Raw genomic sequence first — 22,522 nt, forward strand, 5'->3', positions numbered from 1 at the left:
GCAGGCTGAGGAGTTTTAGCCCTGCCCACTGTCCAATTGGTCAAGGGTAATCTCCAGGCTAAGTATGCCAGAGCCCAGAGAAAGAGGAGGTAGTCTCCACTCATGCTGCCTGGACTGCCTGCTGAATGCTGTATAATGCTACCAGGAGCCCAGGAGGATACTGGGCGAATGAGCTGCAATGAGCTGCTTTGAGTTCCATGTGCCTGGAGCCCATGACAGAGATATAGGCTTTTGTGCTAGAGAGTTTTAGAGACTCGCATGGCAGTGCCATGTTGCCTGCAAGAGAGGCTGGGCTGAGGACTTTGCTGCTGATAGCCACATGGCTGCCATACTGCATCTGTGTTGAGTGTGATATAGAACCCCAAGGATACCTGTGCTGCTTCTGTGCTATTGCTATAGAGTGGGCGGTTGGCTTCTGTGCCCACCACTGTGTGGGACTGTTCGAGTATCCTGCCATTCTAGTTTTCTTGTTGTTCCAGTACTATGTTGCCTATATCCATTCAGAGGCTGCAATTTGTTCTAATTCACAATCATCCTGAGCTACATTTCTTTAGTAAAAAATAACACAAATCAGTGTATATTATTCAGTCTGTGTGAAAGTTATAGAGTCCACAAACTATGGTATATTTATTGGAAGATTGATCAATCATTATGTAATGCCGGCCTATCTAATTTCTTGAGGCCCAAAAATGCCAGGACAGTACATATACCCCCCAAGTGACCTCCCTTTCGGAAAGTAGACAGTCCAAGGTATTTAGTAAGAGGCATGACGATTTTTTTTAAGGTTGTAATTTTTATCGCTTTTTTTTTTTTATGATTTAATTTTTTACATACTGTGACCAGAGCAGCACAGTGTTACCATAGTGAGGTGATCAGAATTTTTTTTTTTACTCACTATGATTGCTTATAACCGTGAATATCACTGTCATAAGCAACCATCATCCAGTGTGTGATATTGTGACGCTATGATTGGCCACAGCTATCACATGGTACAGATGCATTGTGACTTGCTCCGTCTGTATCATGTGACCACTGTGACGAATCAGAGATCAACACATTAGGCCACAATGAGTGGCTTTGAATGGAAGCCATTCTAAACATTCCAGGTGTGTCCGTGTCACTCGGGTCCAGGTATGGGGCAGATCATCAATTGTGCAGGGCATAGGGACCCAAGCAATCCAGTGATTCCTCTGGGGGTAGTGCTACAAATGGGGGCTCATCCGGGATGGCCTCTTTCATATGTGAGTAATGACTGCGTTGCGAAGGGCAGCACTACATGTCTATCTATCTATCTATCTATCTATCTATCTATCTATCTATCTATCTATCTATCTATCTATCTATCTATATATCTATCTATCTATCTAGTATCTTTCTATTCGTCTCCAATCTATATATCTATCTGTTGTGAAATGTGTTTTCCTTGCCCCTCATGTCATCCCCCAGGCAAGAATATGTTCTTTGTGTCACTTACCTCCGAAGTTGATGATGCAGGACACAGTGATAATCAGGATTCCGCCCACCAGCGCCACAATGCTCAGCAGTTTGGCCACTCGGCCCAGTCTCAGGGCTCCATCCACATCACCTTGCTGAAGGCTGTTACGTGACTGTAAGAGATGAAGAAGAACAAGATGAGTTCTGCAATGCCTCCCCTGTAGAGGATTTCATATTGATGGATAAATTGTTGGTGTAAAATTCTTTATGCCCAGGATTCCCCTTATTTGTAAAATGATCATCTGAAGTTTGAAGGTTCTGTCACCACACTATCCAAGTTACCATCCCCAATCACTCACACATCTACAATAATATGTGTTAGCAAATAAGTAAAAAGGAGAGCAGAGGGGTCTGTATTGGGTTCCCCAGCTTGGAAGCCCCTCCACTTTACTGCATAGCCTTTCCACTCAGGGCTTCACCAGTCCATCCTGACACATCTTCTCCAGTTCACCGAACGCTCTTCTGTCAGCAATCTGGTGATTTGAGAACCCATTTTGCTTCACAGGTAGTTATGCAGAAGAGAGAGTCCCAGACACTCCTACTGGGGGGGCTCAATGCTGTCTCTCATACACAGAGCCATTAAGATCTATCATACAACCACCAGTCAGACCTGCCTTATGGCCCGTACACACGATCCGAACATCGTACGAAAACGGTCGTCCGAGGAAGAATCGTACCATTTTCGGATCGTGTGTACACCACTTTCGACAGCCGATCATGACCGTTCATCCGATATTATTCGGTCGGGCATGCACGAAAATTTTCCTCATACGATTCCAGATCGTACGATTTTCGTTCAGTCAGTATAGTTGTCGTCCGATACAAATACATTATAACACAGGACATCACTTCTGATTTTTTTTTTTTTGTCGTACGAGAATTTTCGTGACTTTATCTTACACTTTCCACTTGCGACTAATATGCAACAACAGTTGTACGATCTGACGTACGATATTCGGATCACGTGTACGGGCCATAAACAGATTACTTCTGATTGGTGATACATCGAACAGAAATAGAGGAAGCTGTGCAGCACAAGTTCCAGAAATGGAGAAACCCACTTTTGATAAGAAAAAACAATCCTCTGTGGGTGATCTCTGTATTGCCAAGGCTTTTAAAAAAAAAAGTTGTAGCAGATTCCGACCTTTTTCTGTTCTGAAGAAATAGAAATTCCTGAATTTTAGGGTCAGCCTTCATTATAACCAGCTGAGCAAATCTCAGTGTTCTGACGATGAAAGTTACGGGATCAGCATCCTTTTAGAAGTAGTTAACCCTTAGGGAGCATCTCACCAAAAATAAAATTCTTGGTGCAGAGGGTACCTAAACGAATACTTGTGTCTTAGTAGTGCAGACTTCTGAGAAAATCAATTATCCAATCACAGTAACAGGAAATGACAATTCAGGGGCATTTGGTATACCAATGGACTACAGAACGCCTCCAGGCTGTCGTATTGCTTAGAATTTTTAAACATTTGAAGAAAATGACAGCGGCTTTTGTGGGAAATAAAAAAGGAAATTTTTGGGAGCATTAAATTACGAAGTTACTTGTTTAGCAATTAGCTATATTTTTTTAATTAAAGTGGCGTTCTCCTTTAAGTTTAAGGCCCCTTTCACACTTGTACGACTTGTGCCACGATTTTGTATGACAAGTCATTCTCCATGATTTTCAATGACTACCATTCATATTGGCACGACTTTAAGTCGTGCCGACTTCAGAGTAGTCCCTGCACTACTTTGGTCCAACTTCCATGCGAGTTGATGTCCATAGACCTCAATGTTAAACCCTCAAGTAGCATGCAAATCATACCTGAATAATATAGACACGATTTCAGTACGACTTTGTAAGCACAAGCTGAGAATGGTTAATGCCAAAGTTGTGGCAAAGTCGTACAAAGTAGTACTGCTCCCAAATCGCGGTAAAATTGCTATAAAATCACGGCAAAATCATGGCCTCTAAATCACGGTAAAATCACGCGACTTTGAAGTCGCACAAGTGTGAAAGGGGCCTAAGTGTTAGGCCTCATGCACACTGGACATTTTTGAACGTTTTTACAGCAGCTGTTTTTTGGCTTCAGATGTTTTTTTTTCTACAGTCAATAAACTCCCCATCATGTTATCCTATGTGTCCATGCACACATAGGCTGTTATCAGCTGTTTTTGGCTGGGGCGTTTTTTGGCTTAAAAAAAACCCAACAAACTAGTGGGTTCTGAGAAGAGTTTTTCAGCTGTAAAAACGCTCTAATGTAAAAAAACATTGATAAACGCTCAAAAACGCAGCTCACCAGCATTTTTTGACGTTTTTTGATCCATTGAAAAAAAAAATAAAAACGCTGATGTGGAAAAACGCTATTGCAAAAACGTTGAAAAACGGGTGTTTTAATAACGTTATTTTAACGTCCAGTGTGCATGAGGCCTTAGGGTAAAGCATAAGCAAAGTTTGCAAATTTAAAATTGTGCACATACAGTAAATCTATGTTACATTTTATATTTTCCATATTTAATTATCGTCCATATTACAAATTGTAGAGTCTGTTCCTTAAAAAGGTGTTCCGGCCTCCCCCTCCAAAAATCAAAAGTCAGCAGCTACACATACTGCACACATACTGTAGCTGCTGACTTTTAATATTAGGACACTTACCTGTCCTGGAATCCAGCGATGTTGGCACCGCAGCCAATGTTTCAATCGGCTGTTGGGTGCTGCCGCCAACATTGCCGGTAAGGGTACCCGGCAGTGAAGCCTCGCGACTCCACAGCCGGGTCCGTACTGCGCATGCGCCAAGTGCGCTGTACTCTCTTACTGGCCCAGCAGCAGGGGAAGGGGGAAGGAGGAGGGAGGAGGAGGGGGCTGAACATCTGACGTACCTTGCCGTGGCGAGGTCTGACGGAAGTGGGGAAAGGGTACCCCCCCAAAAAGTGCCAAATGTGGCACCGGAGGGGGGGAGGAGACAGATAAGCAGAGGTTCCACTTTTGGGTGGAACTCCACTTTAAAGGGAGGTGATAAAGGTGGTGCAGCCATTGAAGTGAAGTGAGTTAATCATTCCTGCATGGAAAGTCCTCTGTAGGAATTAGTGGGCTCCCAAACGGTGGGACCATGGTTGGTCCAGATGGGACAGTGACTTGGTCCGGATTCGGACTGCGGCCCATCATTTAGTGATGTCTGCTATATAGTGTGTGCTTATCTCAATCCAGAGCACTAAGTGACATTTCTGTCTACTGCCTCTTTCCATTGATATAAGCATCATCACTCTTCCGTACACATTAATCCTGTGCCGGGTTTTGTCTCCTATCAGCCCTAACCCTAGGTATTATTAAAGCGGAGTTCCACCCAAAAGTGGAACTTCCGCTTATTTGTCTCCTCTCCCCCTGCGGTGCCACAATTGGCAGCTTTTCCCACTTCCGGGAGTCCGGGCCGCGGCCCGTGACATCACCGCGGGACTCCCTCCTCTCCCTGTTACCGGGCCAGTAGGAGAGAAGAGCGGGGTTTCGCTCATGCGCAGTAGGGTTCATGGCGTGAAGCCGTAAGGCTACACTGCTGGGTACCCTTACCCGCAATGGCGACGGCAGCACCCAACAGCTGATGCAAACATCAGCTGCGGTGCCTACATCGCTGGACTCCAAGACAGGTAAGTGTCCTATTATTAAAAGCCAGCAGCTGCAGTATGTGTAGCTGCTAGCTTTTAATTTTTTTTTTTTTGGGCGGAACACCGCTTTAAGCCTTTGCACCTGTGTGTTAGTGTTCGAGCAACATGTCTTTAGGTAGAAGCCGGACCCTTCTGTTCCTGTGGTGTTCACCGCCGTCTGAGTATTTCATACTCTGTGTGTTACTTGATCGTGTCTTTGTTCTCCGTGTTTTCCCTCTGGCTGTGCAGTTATATTCCCTTTGGTTTCTGTCCGTGTATCCCTTCATTTCCTTTTGCTGTGTGTGTCGTTCTCAGCATTGTTCTTGTTCGCCTGCAGTCCTCTCCAGCTTGCTGCGTCTCTCTCCCTCTCTCTCTCTCTCTCTCTCTCTCTCTCTCTCTCTCTCTCTCCCTCTCTCCCTCTCTCTGTTCTCTCTGTTCTCTCTCTCTCTCTCTCCCTCTCTCTGTTCTCTCTGTTCTCTCTCTCTCTCTCTCTCTCTCTCTCTCCCTCTCTCTCTCTCTCTCTCTCTCCCTCTCTCCCTCTCTCTGTTCTCTCTCTCTCTCCCTCTCTCTCTCTGTTCTCTCTCCCTCTCTCTCTCTGTTCTCTCTCCCTCTCTCTCTCCCTCTCTCTCTCTCTCTCTCTCTCTCTCCCTCTCTCCCTCTCTCTCTCACTCTCCCTCTCCCTCTCTCTCTCTGCACCGTTGCTCAGCATCCCCTCTCTCTCTTGCGCTTTACACTTGCTCCAATGGCCCCAGTTGGGTCAGTCGGTCGATGGGTTGGGCTAATATTCATTTGCTATTGTCACACAACTGGGTGGGCTGTTTTTTGAAGCCTATTAGAGCCTCTGGCTCTAATCACGGCACCGGCCAATTAGAACCTGCCTAGCCCGTCCTGTCAGCGGGGAAGAAGAAAAGAGAAAGACACAAGGATTTCAAATCCCTGGACCGGTAAAGCAGCGACCCAATGTCTCCTAGCGGGTGATCGCCGGCCTCAGGTACAGTGGGACCGGGGGGGGGGGGGGAATGGGGAAGGGGGTCCAGTGTAAGTTCACCTTAAAGATTTTCTGTAAAGGTGAACTTGCACTTTAAAGTGGTTGTAAACCCTTACAGACCACTTTCACCTACAGGTAAGCCTAGATTAAGGCTTACCTGTAGGTGCTTGAAATATTTCCTAAACCTACACGGTTTAGGAGATATTTATTATTTCCCCGGACAATGCTGTCTTCTGCGCATGTGCCGTTGTATTCGGCGCATGTGCACTCTTGTGCCGTTTCAAGCTGGGGTCATGCCGTGACTGGCCGCTCACGCGTGCATTCGCGGGAGTGACGTCACGCAACTCCGCGGCCCCGGAAGTTCGCGGCCCCGGAAGAGGGGTGAAGAATAGACGCTCTCTGCTAGTGAGGAAATCGTGCACATCGCAGGCTCCTGTGTCAGGTAAGTGACACATAATGGGCTACTATGCGATGCATAGTAGCCCATTATGCTTTACCTTTGCAGGGAAACAAAGAGGAAGTAAAACCCATCAGGGTTTACTTCCCCTTTAAGGTTAGGTGGAAGGATAGGTTCAAGTGAAAGGATATGCCTTAAGGGGCGTATATATATAAAGCAGTGAATATGACATTCACCCAACATTCACTGCAGGTGGTCCATAGGTCTTAATGTAAAGTGAATTATTCACCACTAGTGAATGTTTGGTGAATTTCACATTCTCTGCGTCAAATATATGCCCCATAAGTTTTCAGGGACAGGCCATGGCTGCTGGTTACATGGAAACTCATTGGGAAATTCAATTAACCTTTGTGGCCTAATGTCCAGCGCTGGGTTTGAAGTGCCGTACCGCGAGGAGCTTCTCTAGAATCTGCTGTAGCGGATTACATAGAAATCTGATTAAAGTGCTTTCAGTGGATTTTCTCTTTGCAGAGTTTCTTGGAAAGCTTTGACAATTAACTGATCAATTTCACTTGATGCCTGAAATTGCTCTTTTTTTTTAAGTTGCATTTACACATTTACAAATTGACAGTTTCTAGCGTTTCTTTTATTTATTTTTTTAAATCACTTGAATATCTGGTTGAAAGAAAAAAAAAAAGATATACGGTTCATTTATATACAGTATCTCACAAAAGTGAGTACACCCCTCACATGTATGTATTTACCCTAAATGAAAATGTCCAAATTGGGCCCAATTAGCCATTTTTCCTCCCCGGTGTCATGAGACTCGTTAGTGTCTCTGCACACTGCATGAAATTGGTCTGCATGGCTGTCGTCCCAGAAGGAAGCCTCTTCAAAAGATGATGCACAAGAAAACCCGCAAACAGTTTGCTGAAGACAAGCAGACCACAGGACATGGATTACTGGAACCATGTCCTGTGGTTTGATGAGACCAAGATAAACTTATTTGGTTCAGATGGTGTCAGGCGTGTGTGGGGGCAACCAGGTGAGGAGTATAAAGACAAGTGTGTCTTGCCTACAGTCAAGCATGGTGGTGGGAGTGTCATTGTCTGGGGCTGCATGAGTGCTGCCAGCACTGGGGAGCTACAGATCATTGAGGGAACCATGAATGCCAACATGTACTGTCACATACTGAAGCAGAGCATGATCCCCCCCTTTGGAGAGTGGACCGCAGGGCAGTATTCCAACATGATAACGACCCCAAACACACCTCAAAGACGACCACTGCCTTTCTAAAGAAGCTGAGGGTAAAGGTGATGGACTGACCATGTCTCCAGACCTAAACCCTATTGAGCATCTGTGGGACATCCTCAAATGGAAGGTGGAGGAGCACAAGGTCTCTAACATCCACCAGCTCTGGTGAACTCCATGCCCAAGAGGGTTAAGGCAGTGCTGGAAAATAATGGTGGCCACACAAAATATTGACACTTTGAGCCCAATTTGGACATTTTCACTTAGGGGTGTACTCACTTTTGTTGCCAGCGGTTTAGACATTAATGGCTGTGTGTTGAGTTATTTTGAGGGGACAGCAAATTAACACTGTTATACAAGCTGTACACTCACTACTTTACATTGTAGCAAAGTGTCATTTCTTCAGTGTTGTCACATGAAAAGATAGAATAAAATATTTACAAAAATGTGAGGGGTGTACTCACTTTTGGATACTATATATATATATGTGTGTATATATATATATGTATATATATATACCTATTATACATTATTATACTATATTATATTATAATATTATACATATTATACATATATTATACCCCCTTATACATTGTAAAGCGCTCCGTAAACTGTTGGCGCTATATAAATTTCGTATAATAATAATATATATATATATATATTTTTTTTTTTTACCAATTATTCAAGTGATTAAAAAAAATTCAAGAAAACGTATATATAAATATACAGCATATATATTATTATATTTTTGTTTACACGGGAATCTCTTCAAGTAGACAACAGGAAAAGCCTTTATTTCATGATTTCACATTTGGATTTACAACCAAACTGTATACCAATACTGGCTGTATGGAGAATACATGAGTCCTGGGATTGATGCTCCCCCCCCCCCCAAAGATACTAGCTGCATGGAGTTTGTCTGGGTCCCAAGGCCGATTCCCACCAAGGATGCTACCTGCAAGGGAGTATTTATGGGTCCTGGGGCCCATAAAAGATATTAGTTGCAAGGGGTATGTATTTGTCCTGGATTTGATTCCTGCAAAGCTACATTGAGTTTGTATTTTTTTCTAGCCTTGTGTGAGCTTGCTCCCTCCTAATATGTGTTTTACTTCAATTCCAGTGAAGCTGATCTGAGTTTGTTGAATGTTGCTGGAGATGACGGTCAGACTGTAAGCTCCGTTGGAGGCTGGTGGTCCAATTCCCTGTCCTGCTACTGTCTATAGATAAGATATTGTTTATATTTATTTCTTATAAGACAAGAATGTTCCTGATTTGGAAGGATCGTACACATCTGCAGCATTTAAAAAAAAAAATTTAAAACATCTCTAAAATTTGTGTTTAAGATTCTCTCTGAAAAAAGCACAGGAAAAGCAAAGTTTGCAGCTTCCCCGGATTCTTCCTCGGCTTTCCTAACCTGCGCTAGAAGAAGTGCAACGGCTGCAATGTGAGTCTATATTGTCTCCCGCGTCACTCTCATCCCATCTCTGCAATTCAAATAGTGGGCCATTTAATTAAAAATGGATTTCCTGCTAAAGTCGTTTTTGGAAACGTTGGATATGGCGTTTTCCTCTGACAGCGGCCGTCCTTTGAAACCAAGTTGTGGCACTTGGCAGGCTGAGATCTGGCACTGCTGCTGTGCGCCTTCAGGCTGAGCCCCCCGCCGCTTGTCACCAACTGCGATCAGAGGGGATCCAGATCAGAACGACTGAGGGATGTAGTCTGGCCCCCACCCAACCATGGGATGGACGCATGCCATTTGATCTGCAGAGGGTATTGTGACTCCCCTACACACCCATCCCACTCAGTTAAGCTGCTGGATTTACCTTTTAGCCCATGGGTGCTCAACCTGTGGGCCCTCCAGCTGTTGCGGAACTACAAGTCCCATCGTGCCTCTTCCTTTGGGAGTCATGCTTGTAACTGTCGACGGCTTGGAATGCCTCATGGATTAAAGAGGGGGATACCATCCAATTATGTCATAAGGGTTGCCGCCATCCCTAATGTAAGGAGAAAAAGGAATAACCCCTCAGGAAGTGGTGGGACTTTAAAGGCAACAAAGTAAATAAAAATGATTTTATTGATACAAATATACAAAAGGCTCAGAGGCTCAGGTGGAAGACTACATGAATATACATTCGGTTTCTACATCAGTATATTCCTTATTTTACTACTTTGTTTATTCAATGTTTTTGCATTAGATTTTTCCTTATGTATATTTTTGTATATTTGTATCAATAAAATCATTTTTATTTACTTTGTTGCCTGGAATGCCTCATGGGACCTGTAGTTCCGCAGCAGCTGGAGGGCCGTAGGTTGAGCACCTATGTTTAGCGTCTAAAGGTACAGAAAATTAAGGTGTTAAGTGTTGAGGGTATGCATAGACTTTTTTGGGGTTTTAGATGTGGGAAATTAATAGAACTCCTCACTTTATTTATTTATTTTTTGTTTTCTGCACTTCCTGCCTCAGCAATGCAACAGGAAAGGAAACTGTCACCAGGAACAGGTGTCCCCATTGGAGTATTTACCTCCACCTCCTGTTTTGGTGACAAACTAAATTGGTATTTCCCTCAATTTCTGTTCTACTGACAACGGTCACCAGAACACATAGGATAGGTGAATGCATTGTATATGAGGATGTTGGCGAGAGGGTGGCCACATGGAAGCAAGGAATGAGGTAAGTACCCCTCCCTATTACATATTACATGCCCCCTATACTAACCCAACATTAGAGCCTACTATACAGGATGGGGGGAGGGGGAGCTACCAAAAGCGGATTTTCTTAGCTTAAAAGTGTTACTAAACCCAGGACCCTGCGTTCACTATATCTGGTCTCCCACAGTACACAGAACATGGAAATATTATTTTAGTAAATATAAACTGCTAAATACATTTTTCTCATCAGCAGTATATAGCAGTCTTGTGGCTTCTATCAGTGTCTGGCTAAAGCTTGTAGGAGGAGTTTGCATTCTCCTCTGACTGTCCTATGAGGCTGCAGGACCCCTGACCCTCTGTCTGGACAGTGCTGATTGGCCCTGTGCTGATCACATGCACCCTCCCAAAAAAAAAAAAAAAAAGAAAACTCTCTAGCAATACACACCAAACTGAGCATGTGCAGCTTGCCCCCTAGCCTCTGTTCTATCAGGTGATTAATTGGGGACAGTGAAAGGAGGGGAGGATCAGAGAAGACAGGATCATACAGCCTTTTTACACAATGCAGAGAATTAACCCCTTGGGTTCCACAGTTAGTATAACAAGCATACTTTACTGAATATACAGACTGATTTTACTGTTGTGCGTTTAGTAACACTTTAAGTCAAACAATGCACATTGAACGGTACAGCCCCCCTCCCTCCCTAACACCCACACCCTTCACAATTTTAATAACAGTCCTTCTCTTACCAGCGTCCACTTTATTTCTAATCACAGCGTACCCATGTTTCCTTCTTCTCCCTCTCTAATATAAAAATTTACATTATGAGTCATTGAGTAATGATTTATTAGCTCAGAGTTCCTCTGAAATTGCTGAAAGCGTTTTGGTCACCTGATTATTATACAGTCAATGCTGGGAACAAGGTCCTATTTAGAAATAGTAACAAAAATCGGCAAAGAATTAAAGGACTAAGAACTAAAGGAAGAAGAGAATGGAGGAGTCAATAAAAATGAACTGGGATTCATTAAGGGTTAATAAGGGGCTAACATTTTGTTTAAAAAAAATAAATAAATAAAAAAAAGCTTTTTTATTTATATTTTTTTTAGTTTGCACATTAATTTATTGTTTGCATTCATGTACATATACAGTAATATATGAATGAAAGGTGCAATAGTAGATTTTAGATATTTGAATTTTAGTTATTGAATTTGAATTAATTTAATTAATTAACTAATAATGATAAAACATATATATATATATATATATATATATATATATATATATATATATATATATATATATATATATATATATATATATATTCATTTCATTTTTAATTATTCATTATTTTCATAGGTCAGTGCAGAGCAGGACCTGGGCTGCAGTAGTTATTGGTTATTGTCATTTTTATTATTTCATTTTAATTAATTTAATTATGTATGTAGTAATAATACATTACACATACTTTAATAATAAAGTATTTCATTTTAGTTATTTCATTTTAATTTAAATAATTAATTTTGATTACAATTATATATACAGTGTATGTATATATATAATTTTTCAATTTTAGTTATTCATTTCTTTCATAGATAAATGCAGAGCAGGACCCGAGCTATCAAGCTGACAGCGCAGTCCTCTAATTACATGGGGAGAGCTGTGATAATATACAGGATTGCGCTTTCAGCTTGACAACTCCATTGCACAGTGCAGGATAATGCAGAGGCAGGGAAGTTTCCCATCCCAGCTGTGCCCCCTCGTAGCATGGTGCCCAAGTTTGGTGCCTCTTCTGCCCCTGCCCAGCCTTTTATGTCCCATGAAATGAGGGTGGGAAATGTGACATGTCATAATGTGTAACTTCCCTTATTTATTTATTACAGGTACTTATATAGCGCAGTCAATTTTACGCAGCAAATTAACACATATATTGTACATTCACATCAGTCCCTGTCCTCAAGGAGCTTACAATCTAAGGTCCCTAACTCACATTCATACATACACATAGTAGGGCCAATGTAGACAGGAGCCAATTGACCTACCAGCATGTCTTTGGAGTGTGGGAGGAAACCGCAGTTTGCTCCTTTTTTCTGTTACCGTTGAATTGTTACCATTGTTATATCTTTTAACAGAGCGCATGCGTGGGTCAGGCAGGGAAGGTTTTGACATGTAGTTGTGTGGCCGCAGTCTTGCTAAATTGGGGAAAGGTGCTATATGTAATATGAGGTCAAAACTTAACAATATTTTTAATTTGTATCCAATCAGGCAGGCCCTTGTACTGCATAGTTGATAGTATATCTAAAGGAGATTGTACTATCAGATTGTACAATAGCCAAATACTAGTAGAATTTCGAACAAACATATAAAAATTTGTTGGAAAATTCTCAGTACATTCAATGATGTGTCACCAAGTAGTAAAAAAGAATAATGTCTCAGTGAAAGCTGCACTCACAAAATGTCCACATAAACATTATACATATTAAGAAGAATGAAAAACATGTTGCGCTATCACTATAAAGTGCATAAAATTCAATCAAGCAAGAAATTCATATATATCAAAAATTGTAAATAAGAATGTGTTAAAAAAAAAACATTCATAAATAATCCAGTAACGTCCATCAGAAACAAAGAAAGAGAGAAGTGCTCTTGTGCAAAAGGTTCCTCCGGGGAGGAGCTACAGCGGTGATTACACCCGCTGGGGACAGTGTCTGCATGTGATTGATTGTTTTATATGCGATTTTACTCCTGCCTTCTTGTAAGTAGTTTTAACCTTCAATAAATTGTAAGTTCACCTTTACAGAGGACCTGTGTAAGTTCACCTTACAGATTTTTCTGTAAAGGTGAACTTACCTTTTAAAAGAGCCTGGATTTTTAGTTACTACACTATAGCCTCGTGCACACGATCGGACAATCCGAACCATGTGTACGCTCCATCGGACAATTGTCAGATTTTCCGCAGACAAATATTGGATGGCAGGTTTTAAAATTTTCCGCGGACAAATGTCTGTTATCAGATTTTCCGAACGTGTGTACACAATTCTGTGTGAGAAAAGTCCAAAGTACAAACACACATGCTCGGAAGCAAGGACGGGCCGGAAGCGTTCGTAATGGAGAATTAACATTCGTGACGCGGCAAATTATGAAATCTCGAAATGCAGCGCACAATTCTCTTCTTCTTTAATGGGATAATAATGAAGCTGCTTTGCTGGTGATACTGATGGAGTTATTGCAAATTAATTTTTCTTTTTCTTTCTAGTAATATCAAGAATAATATTATTTTTTTTTTTATTATTATTTGGTGCCACAGCACCATTATCCCGTAGTTTTTAAGATCAAAGATACAACTATGTTGGTGTCCCTTGTCAATTTTACATTGTATTTTTTTTTTTATGTAACTGCCTACTCCTAAACTGTCATTTGAAGTAAAACACATAACCAAGTATTATTCTCCACAATGTTTTTATTGTGCATTAAAAAAAAAGAAAACAAATTAGACATGCTATCTGCCAATAGAACTTAACCAAAAAGTGCATTCTATGCATCCAAAAATTCTGTATAGAAAATATAACAAATCAAATCATTAATCAACCAAAAAAATAAAATAAAAGCCTCATGCATGTGTCCTGCTTCTTAATATAGGGGGTCAACAATGCCAAGAGTTGGTGAAAGCAGGAGTCCGTCATCCGGAGATAATTCCGAAAATCATCCGGATTATTCTCCTGGAGTCCCCGCAGCAAAGGCATATGACATAATTGGTCACCATTAATAAAGCAACCAAGTTTTGGTCCAAGAAATCCTCCTCCTCCTCCTCTTGTTCCTGGACTGGACTTGGGCCAAAGCAATAACTCCATAGCCAATAATAAATAACACGTTATCTCCTCCGATTGCGCAACATGGCTAGTTGACGAACGGCCGTTCAGAAACGAACTGAAAAGCATGAAATTAAAAGCGCAAATTGAAAAGCGCGAAATGAAAAGTGCAAAATGAAAAATGCGAAATGAAAAGCGCTAATCAACACTCACCAAACTTCTACTAACATGAAATTAGCAGAAGGAGCACAAAGGGTGGCGGTAAAGAGCTTAAAAACAACGTAGTACGTCACTATGTTCATATTTGTTGGCCAACAATTCCTTGCCGTTTGTATGCAAGACGAGTTTGGGCCAACGCCCTTCGGACAAAAGTCCACGATTTTGTTGGCCAACGATCCGATCGTGTGCACGAGGCTTATGAGTTCCTCCTTTGTCTCTCCCTTTTGCTGAGCCAACTGTTGAACATCCTGGTTGTATGTTAACCCATCATGGAATCTTGGGTCCTGATATCCATCCATCCCATGGAGATACTGGGATAAAGTGCAGCCAGACCCCCATCTTGGGGTCAGAGCAGCTGGTAAGTGGCTTGAAAGTGGGGCATTCACTTTTGGGTGTAAAGATTTTGCTATCCACACTTCAATATTTTGCTATCCACAAGTATAAATGAACTTTTTGCACAAGAGCACATTCGATGACTTGACTAATGTAATTAGAAAAAATACTTTGAAAATTTGTATTGCTTTTAACATTCAATTTTGGAATGGATAGAATTTACTGAATGAAAGCCACATTCAGTGCTGGAAATTTGATTGTTCAAGAAAAATTTTCCATCCTGCTTCTTTTAAAATTTTTTGTCGCTCTGGTCACAAAAACGAATGCTGACTTGACCCCCACTAACGATTAGAAAATTGAACAAAGGTTCTCAAAATGAACAAAATTCTACTGGCGTATGGCCAGACTGGCCGGTAGTGTTGGGGGTTCGGGAATTTTCACCAATGGCATGGTTACACTTTATAAGAGGAACTTCATCCATTTTTTTTAAATGATTAAAAGCCAGCAGCTACAAATACTGTTGCTGCTGACTTTTAAAAATCAGAGTCTTCCCACAGCCGATTCTTTTCACCGCTGCAGGTCCCCGGCACCGACATCTTGGATTTGAGAGCTGGCCATGACTTCCTAAGAAATCACACCTGGCTCCTCACATGCACATGTGGAAGAACAAGCGGAACACAGAGACGTGTCAAGGGAGGGGGGGTGCTACCCTGTTTCCCCGAAAATAAGACCTAGCGTGATTGTCGGTGATGGCTGCAATATAAGCCCTACCCCCCAAATAAGCCCTAGTTAAAGTTCTTGTAGGTCTTATTTTCAGGGTAGGGCTTATTTTCTGGGAAACAGGGTAGGGCTTATTTGGGGGGTAGGGCTAATATTGCAGCCATCACTGACAATCACCCTAGGTCTTATTTTCGGGGAAACAGGGTACGAGCGGCACCATGCTCACCTAGGTGAGAATTAAGGAAGTGGGTGGGGGTACTTGTCAAAAAAGGTAAAAAAAAAAAAAAAAAAAACTTAAATGTTTGGGGGTGGAGGTGGGGAGAAGAATGAGCGATATATGGTACTTTCAACTTTGAGTGACGTTCCGCTTAAACTACGAAGGTCTGACATTTCAGTTTTGCACCCGGAGCCCGTGGCTTTCCAATACACTTCACATGAAGCAAATCATTTAATTTTGTTGCCAGGAGCTCAGCACTGTGACAATAATTACCAAGTCTCTTTGAAGACCAAAACAATTGGAGAATTGCCAAAATTTTGGCTTCCCCTGACTATATATGCATGAGGTTTTTTTCTGCTCTTCAAACACCATACCATTCATGGATCCGGAGTACCTGGATTTTGAAATTGTGCAATTCTTTGTAGATCAGATCCTACATGGAAATCGGGAAATCAAAAAGTGCTGAATCAGCTTTGCCACTGATTGGATTGTCACTAACTGTGAAGAATAAATGCGGTGGGGACTCCATGGTGGACACTTTCAAAACCAATAAAGTCAGTATTTACAGTAATCTTAAAGCAGAACTTCAGTCATTTGTTCATCTTTGCATCTATTAAATCTTCTGCCCTTGTTGCTGTTTTAACTTTGGAGAGTAATGCCGCGTACACACGTGCGGATTTTCCATCGGAAAAAAATTGGATGGTTTTTCCGACGGAATTACGCTCAAGCTCGCCTTGCATACACACGGTCACACAAAAGTTCTCTGAACTTTCAACCGTCAAGAATGCAGTGACGTACAACACCAGGACAAGCCGAGAAAATGAAGTTCAATGCTTCCGAGCATGCGTCGAATCGTCTCCGAGCATGCGTAGGAATTTTGCGCGTCGGAATATGTACAGACGATCGCATTTTCAGAACTTTTTCCGACCGAAAAATTGAGAACCTGCTCTCAATCTTTTGCTGGTGGGAATTCAGCCAGCAAAAGTCCGATGGAACATACACACGGTCGCATTTTCCGACCAAAAGCTCTCATCGGCCTTTTGCTGGCCGAATTTCCGATCGTGTGTACGCGGCATTAAACATTTTTTCTTCACGTGTGACATCATGCCTCAATGAAATCTTTTTTTAAGCAAATCGTTTTTTTTTTAAAACTTGTTACAATGTTTCTAAAGGCCCGTACACACGGTACGAAAATCAGATGGAAAAATTCGTACGACGAGCTGTCTCCCAACTTTCGGATCATTAGTACGGTGCTTTCGACAGCCGATTTTGCTTTTTCGGCAGACAAAAGCTGGATGTGCAGACTATAAAATTTTTGGTCGGATGTGAACTCAACGTAAGCGCAAGACTACGCATGCTCAGAAACGAAAGAACACATACAAAACTATTCAACGCGTTACGTCATTTCTGGGGTTGTATTCTGTTGTACAAAAATTTTCATATTGTGAGTAACCTCTTCACTTTGTCAACATGAGGCTAGCATGCCACAAAAAATGGACGTTCGGTCGTCCGAGAATCTAAGCATGTGTACAAGGCTTTACCCTGAAATCCTTACAGTAACAGCACTTCTGACAACACTAAGCCTGTGATTGAGAATTATCAGCAGCGTCGTCAGCCTGCCGTGTTGACTGGCCGTTGGCAGGGCCCGGCCGAGGCAGAAGTGGCACTGGCCTTGGGCGTCATGCTGTGTACATGATGGGGGAGGAGGGTAGCAGCTGGGGAAGGAGCCTCTCCAGCCTCTGCATCACCCGTCCATCTCCTGCACTTTATAGCACTGAGCTGTCAAACTAATAACTCAGTCCACCTTCACCTTAACATTTTTTTTTTTATCCTTTGTAGATAAACTTACTTAAATTTGCAGTTCTTTGTGTTTGCAGAGGCAGAGGCTTTGTGTTTGTAGAGGCAGAGGCTTTGTGTTTGATTCAAATCACAGAACAAAATTAGTTTTAATTTATTTTTATTAACCCTAAAATTGGTATTTAAAAATGTAGTAAATTCTTTTTATTAACTCCATTCCCTTTCTTTAGCTATTTATTTTATTTGTTCTTTTACTGTTTGTATATAAACATTTAAAATTTGTGTACGTTTTTGTAATGCCAAATGAAAGAGTGGGGGGAAAAGGGTACAATTTGGCATCCTCACCCTTGACCTGGCAATGGGGCTCTTTGGGCTGCCTATCTGTTAGGCATATCATTTTTTTTCCCTTCAACCTGCTGGATTGAGCCGATGTGGATGGGGGAATCCTCCCGCTGTGCTATGGGGGATGGGGAAATCCTCCCGCTGCGCTATGGTGGATGGGGAAATCCTCCCGCTGCGCTATGGTGGATGGGGAAATCCTCCCGCTGTGCTATGGGGGAATTCCCCCCGCTGCGCTATGGTGGATGGGGGAATCCTCCCGCTGCGCTATAGTGGATGGGGGAATCCTCCCGCTGCGCTGTGGTGGAATCCTCCCGCTGTGCTATGGTGGATGGGGGGAATCCTCCCACTGTGCTATGGTGGATGGGGGAATCCTCCCACTGTGCTATGTTGGATGGGGGAATCCTCTCGCTGCGCTATGGTGGATGGGGGAATCCTCCCGCTGCGCTGTGGTGGATGGGGAGAATCCTCCCGCTGTGCTATTGTGGATGGGGGAATCCTCCCACTGTGCTATGTTGGATGGGGGAATCCTCTCGCTGCGCTATGGTGGATGGGGGAATCCTCCCGCTGCGCTGTGGTGGATGGGGGAATCCTCCCGCTGCACTGTGGTGGAATCCTCCCGCTGTGCTATGTTGGATGGGGAGAATCCTCTCGCTCTGCTATGGTGGATGGGGGAATCCTCTCGCTGCGCTATGGTGGATGGGGAGAATCCTCTCGCTCTGCTATGGTGGATGGGGGAATCCTCTCGCTGCGCTATGGTGGATGGGGAGAATCCTCTCGCTCTGCTATGGTGGATGGGGGAATCCTCTCGCTCTGCTATGGTGGATGGGGGAATCCTCTCGCTGCACTATGGTGGATGGGGGAATCCTCTCGCTGCACTATGGTGGATGGGGAGAATCCTCTCGCTGCACTATGGTGGATGGGGGAATCCTCTCGCTGCACTATGGTGGATGGGGGAATCCTCTCGCTGCACTATGGTGGATGGGGAGAATCCTCTCGCTCTGCTATGGTGGATGGGGGAATCCTCTCGCTGCGCTATGGTGGATGGGGAGAATCCTCTCGCTGCACTATGGTGGATGGGGGAATCCTCTCGCTGCACTATGGTGGATGGGGGAATCCTCTCGCTGCACTATGGTGGATGGGGAGAATCCTCTCGCTGCACTATGGTGGATGGGGGAATCCTCTCGCTGCACTATGGTGGATGGGGGAATCCTCTCGCTGCACTATGGTGGATGGGGAGAATCCTCTCGCTCTGCTATGGTGAATGGGGGGAATCCTCTCGCTGCGCTATGGTGGATGGGGAGAATCCTCCCGCTGTGCTATGGTGGATGGGGGAATTCTCCCGCTGCGCTATGGTGGATGGGGGAATTCTCCCGCTGCGCTATGGTGGATGGGGAGAATCCTCTCGCTGCACTATGGTGGATGGGGAGAATCCTCTCGCTGCGCTATGGTGGATGGGGGAATTCTCCCGCTGCGCTATGGTGGATGGGGAGAATCCTCTCGCTGCGCTATGGTGGATGGGGGAATTCTCCCGCTGCGCTATGGTGGATGGGGAGAATCCTCTCGCTGCGCTATGGTGGATGGGGGAATCCTCCCGCTGCGCTATGGTGGATGGGGGAATCCTCCCGCTGCGCTATGGTGGATGGGGGAATCCTCCCGCTGCGCTATGGTGGATGGGGTGAATCCTCCCGCTGTGCTATGGTGGATGGGGTGAATCCTCCCGCTGCGCTATGGTGGATGGGGAGAATCCTCTTGCTCTGCTATGGTGGATGGGGGAATCCTCCCGCTGCGCTATGGTGGATGGGGAGAATCCTCCCGCTGCGCTATGATGGATGGGGGGAATCCTCTCGCTGTGCTATGGTGGATGGGGGAATCCTCTCACTGCGCTATGGTGGATGGGGGAATTCTCTCGCTGCGCTATGGTGGATGGGGGAATGACACCTCATTATTGGTGTCATTGGGCCCAATTGTTGATATCGTTGTGAGGAATTGTGCCCCCTCAGTGGTACCAGTGGGGGGGGGGTTATGCCCCATTGTTGGTATCAGTGGATGAAATAGTGCCCCAAGGCAAGCAATGGGACGCATCTGGCCCCTGGGCTGCAGTTTGGAGACCCCTGGTCTATGGGATGTGTAGTGTGCATAGAGCAGTGCACATGACCGCAATTAACATGCACTGCTTGTTTCAAACAAAGGGAAGTGAGAGGGCAGAGGAGAGGTTCAGAAGCTCGTGGAGAACTTTAGAGGCAGAATAAGCATTACAAGAAGGGTGGGGGTAAGGAGTTAAGACATTATTTAGGGGTTACGTGTTTGTTTCAGGCAGGACGCAGGTTAGGTGTTAGGGTTACTGGAGCATTAAGGACACTCTGAGAAACTTTTAGTTCTTCAGTAGTGTTAGATGGGGAAATGCAGAGGGAGGGGAGCGCAGGCAAAAAAGCATAAAGCCACAATACAAGCGGTGTAGGTCTAAATGGCTTGAGTCACGAATGGGTTATTATGGCCCAGCCACTGCAGCTCTGCACTTAATGATAATTACTTTCAAACGCTCCCTTTCCTGCAATGCACATAGCTAGAAGCCACATTTCACGGCGAGGCTTCCCTGCTCCGGCACGGCTGGTGCTGACTCATGGAACCTGCAGCAAAGTGTCCACTTTGAAAACAGCAACCAGTCAGATTCATAATCCTCCTACCATGGGTCAGAAGGATGAAATGTGGTGGACCACTGGAATCAATACCATTTTTTGTTTTTCCTTTTCTAAAATTTGAAAACGTTGGATTCATTTTAAAGTGCCCACTGAGTTGTATATTTAAATATGGGCACATTTTAGATTATATAACATATAGATAAAGCAACTTTCAATTGTGTAATTGTACATCATTTTCTATTAATTCATATGTGCTTGGTCAATCCCAACACTACACGTCTTCATTATACACCGTTGTTATAATGCACAGCTCACTGCATCTCTTTCCATTATTATGTTATACTGCTGTCTTCTCGGTAACAGACAGGGGGCGCAAGTTCTCTCTCTCCCAAGTATGACTGTATTTGGCCCAGAGGCAACAAAAGTTGTGCTATGGTGCAGGATCAGTTCCAGCTATAGAGGATTATGGGACAGAATGCAGAAGTAGCATCCATAATAGTTTCTGCAGCTTTGTTCTCCTGCAAGACAGCCATGTGTCTACATATTACCAGGTCAGAGGTATAGGCAATTATGGGAAACAGTGCAGAACGAACTGTTATGACAGCAGGTTTATCCTCATCACTAACATAGGAGTGATCTCCTGAAAAGCTGCAGTAAACTCTATCTTTGTAGACCAGGGTTGTCAGGGAAATAACATTATAGGTGACCTATACAAGGATTGTGCACTGCCAGTTGCCAAAGTACAGAAGATCCTGTCAGCGCCAGAAGTCATTTGTAAGAACTATAGTCATCAGGTGGCCAATCATCCCTTTTCTAACCTTCTGATGGTTTGATCGTAAGACCTGCAAATTATTGCTAGGCAAACACTGTAAGAATGCACCAGTATGGACATATGGACAATAAACTATTATGATGGTGGTAAAAGCAAAAAAAAAAAAAAAAAAAAGATTTCATTTGGCAAGAAAATGGATGATTCTGAGAAGTCTACAACAAAATGGAAGCTTGAGAACTTAATGAAACAGTGAACAGGTAAGGGGTCTGTGGAAAATGGACACACTGGATGAAGATGACAAAATGGACAGGTAAGAGGTCTGTAAAATAACAAGTGAAGGATCTATGACAAAATGGACATTTGGGGGTAAATGGACAACTTCTTGACATTACGGCCAAGTAAAGGCTTTATGACAAAATGGACATTTGGGAGCTATAGGACAAAGTGGACAACTAAGAGGTCCTTGACAAGACAGACAAGTGTACTGTAGGGTCTGTGAAAAAATGAAAACATGGGATATTAATGACAAATTAGAATAATTGACAGGTCTTTGTGAAGACAGTGTAGGGTTTATGACAAATGAACCCATGGGTGGTTGATGACAAAATGGTCAAGAGAGAGGTCTATTACAAGATAGACAAGTGATGGGTTTATGACAAGATGGACAAAGTTCTTTGACAGAGTGGACACATAGGAGATCTATGACAAAACATACATCTGACTTACCATTATGGAGTACACGAAGCCAACAATGTTCACTGGCCACATGGGGCAGAAGCACGACAAGATGGCAATAAGCAGATAGTCCCTTGGCTTTTCCGCTTCTGCGACACTAGCTGTGGCTGTAGACCCTTGTCGGCACAGACTTGGCCTGGGAGAATTAGACGCAGCTTGGGCTAGTCTTCCCTCCGAGCCAGTCAGGCTGGGGGCTCGAGGTCCTCCATTGGCAGCTGGCTGGGCTTTGAGGTCATTCAAAGAGGAGCATTTGGACTGGATGGTCACCGTTGCCTCTGCTTCTGCAGCACTGGTCTCCGGCACAGGCTCCGGCTCTTCCACCACCACCACGGTTGTGGAGCAGACAGGCTCTGTGGCCTCTGGAGTAGTCTGCCCCTCGGGTGGAGGTCCTGTGTCTGCAGGTGGTGTGGCCATGGGTATGGGCGCCAGCGGAAAGGTTTTAAGAAAAAGGTGGGGAAAGTTGCTGGGTGGTCAGCCCAGAAGAGAGATGCCAAAAAGGAAAGCAAGAGACGGGTCTGCCATAGGAGAAGAAATAAGAGTATTA

At 43.7% G+C, this 22,522-nt stretch overlaps 1 protein-coding gene across 2 annotated transcripts in view; it reads right to left on the reverse strand.

Moving 5' to 3' along the window:
• Positions 1–22,522, reverse strand: part of PRRT2 (proline rich transmembrane protein 2) — a 53,816-nt gene that overhangs the window by 26,389 nt on the left and 4,905 nt on the right. For both annotated transcript variants that reach the window (XM_073635976.1, XM_073635975.1), the window contains exons 2-3: positions 21,970–22,493; positions 1,475–1,607 (exon numbers count right to left, since the gene is read on the reverse strand). In XM_073635976.1, coding sequence (XP_073492077.1) covers positions 1,475–1,607; positions 21,970–22,392 — 556 coding nt within the window. In that variant the 5' untranslated portion in view covers positions 22,393–22,493. The remainder of the gene's footprint in view (positions 1–1,474; positions 1,608–21,969; positions 22,494–22,522) is intronic.

The sequence above is a fragment of the Aquarana catesbeiana genome, linkage group LG06 (genome assembly GCF_042186555.1).
Source record: "Aquarana catesbeiana isolate 2022-GZ linkage group LG06, ASM4218655v1, whole genome shotgun sequence".
Classification (NCBI taxonomy): Eukaryota; Metazoa; Chordata; class Amphibia; order Anura; family Ranidae; genus Aquarana; species Aquarana catesbeiana.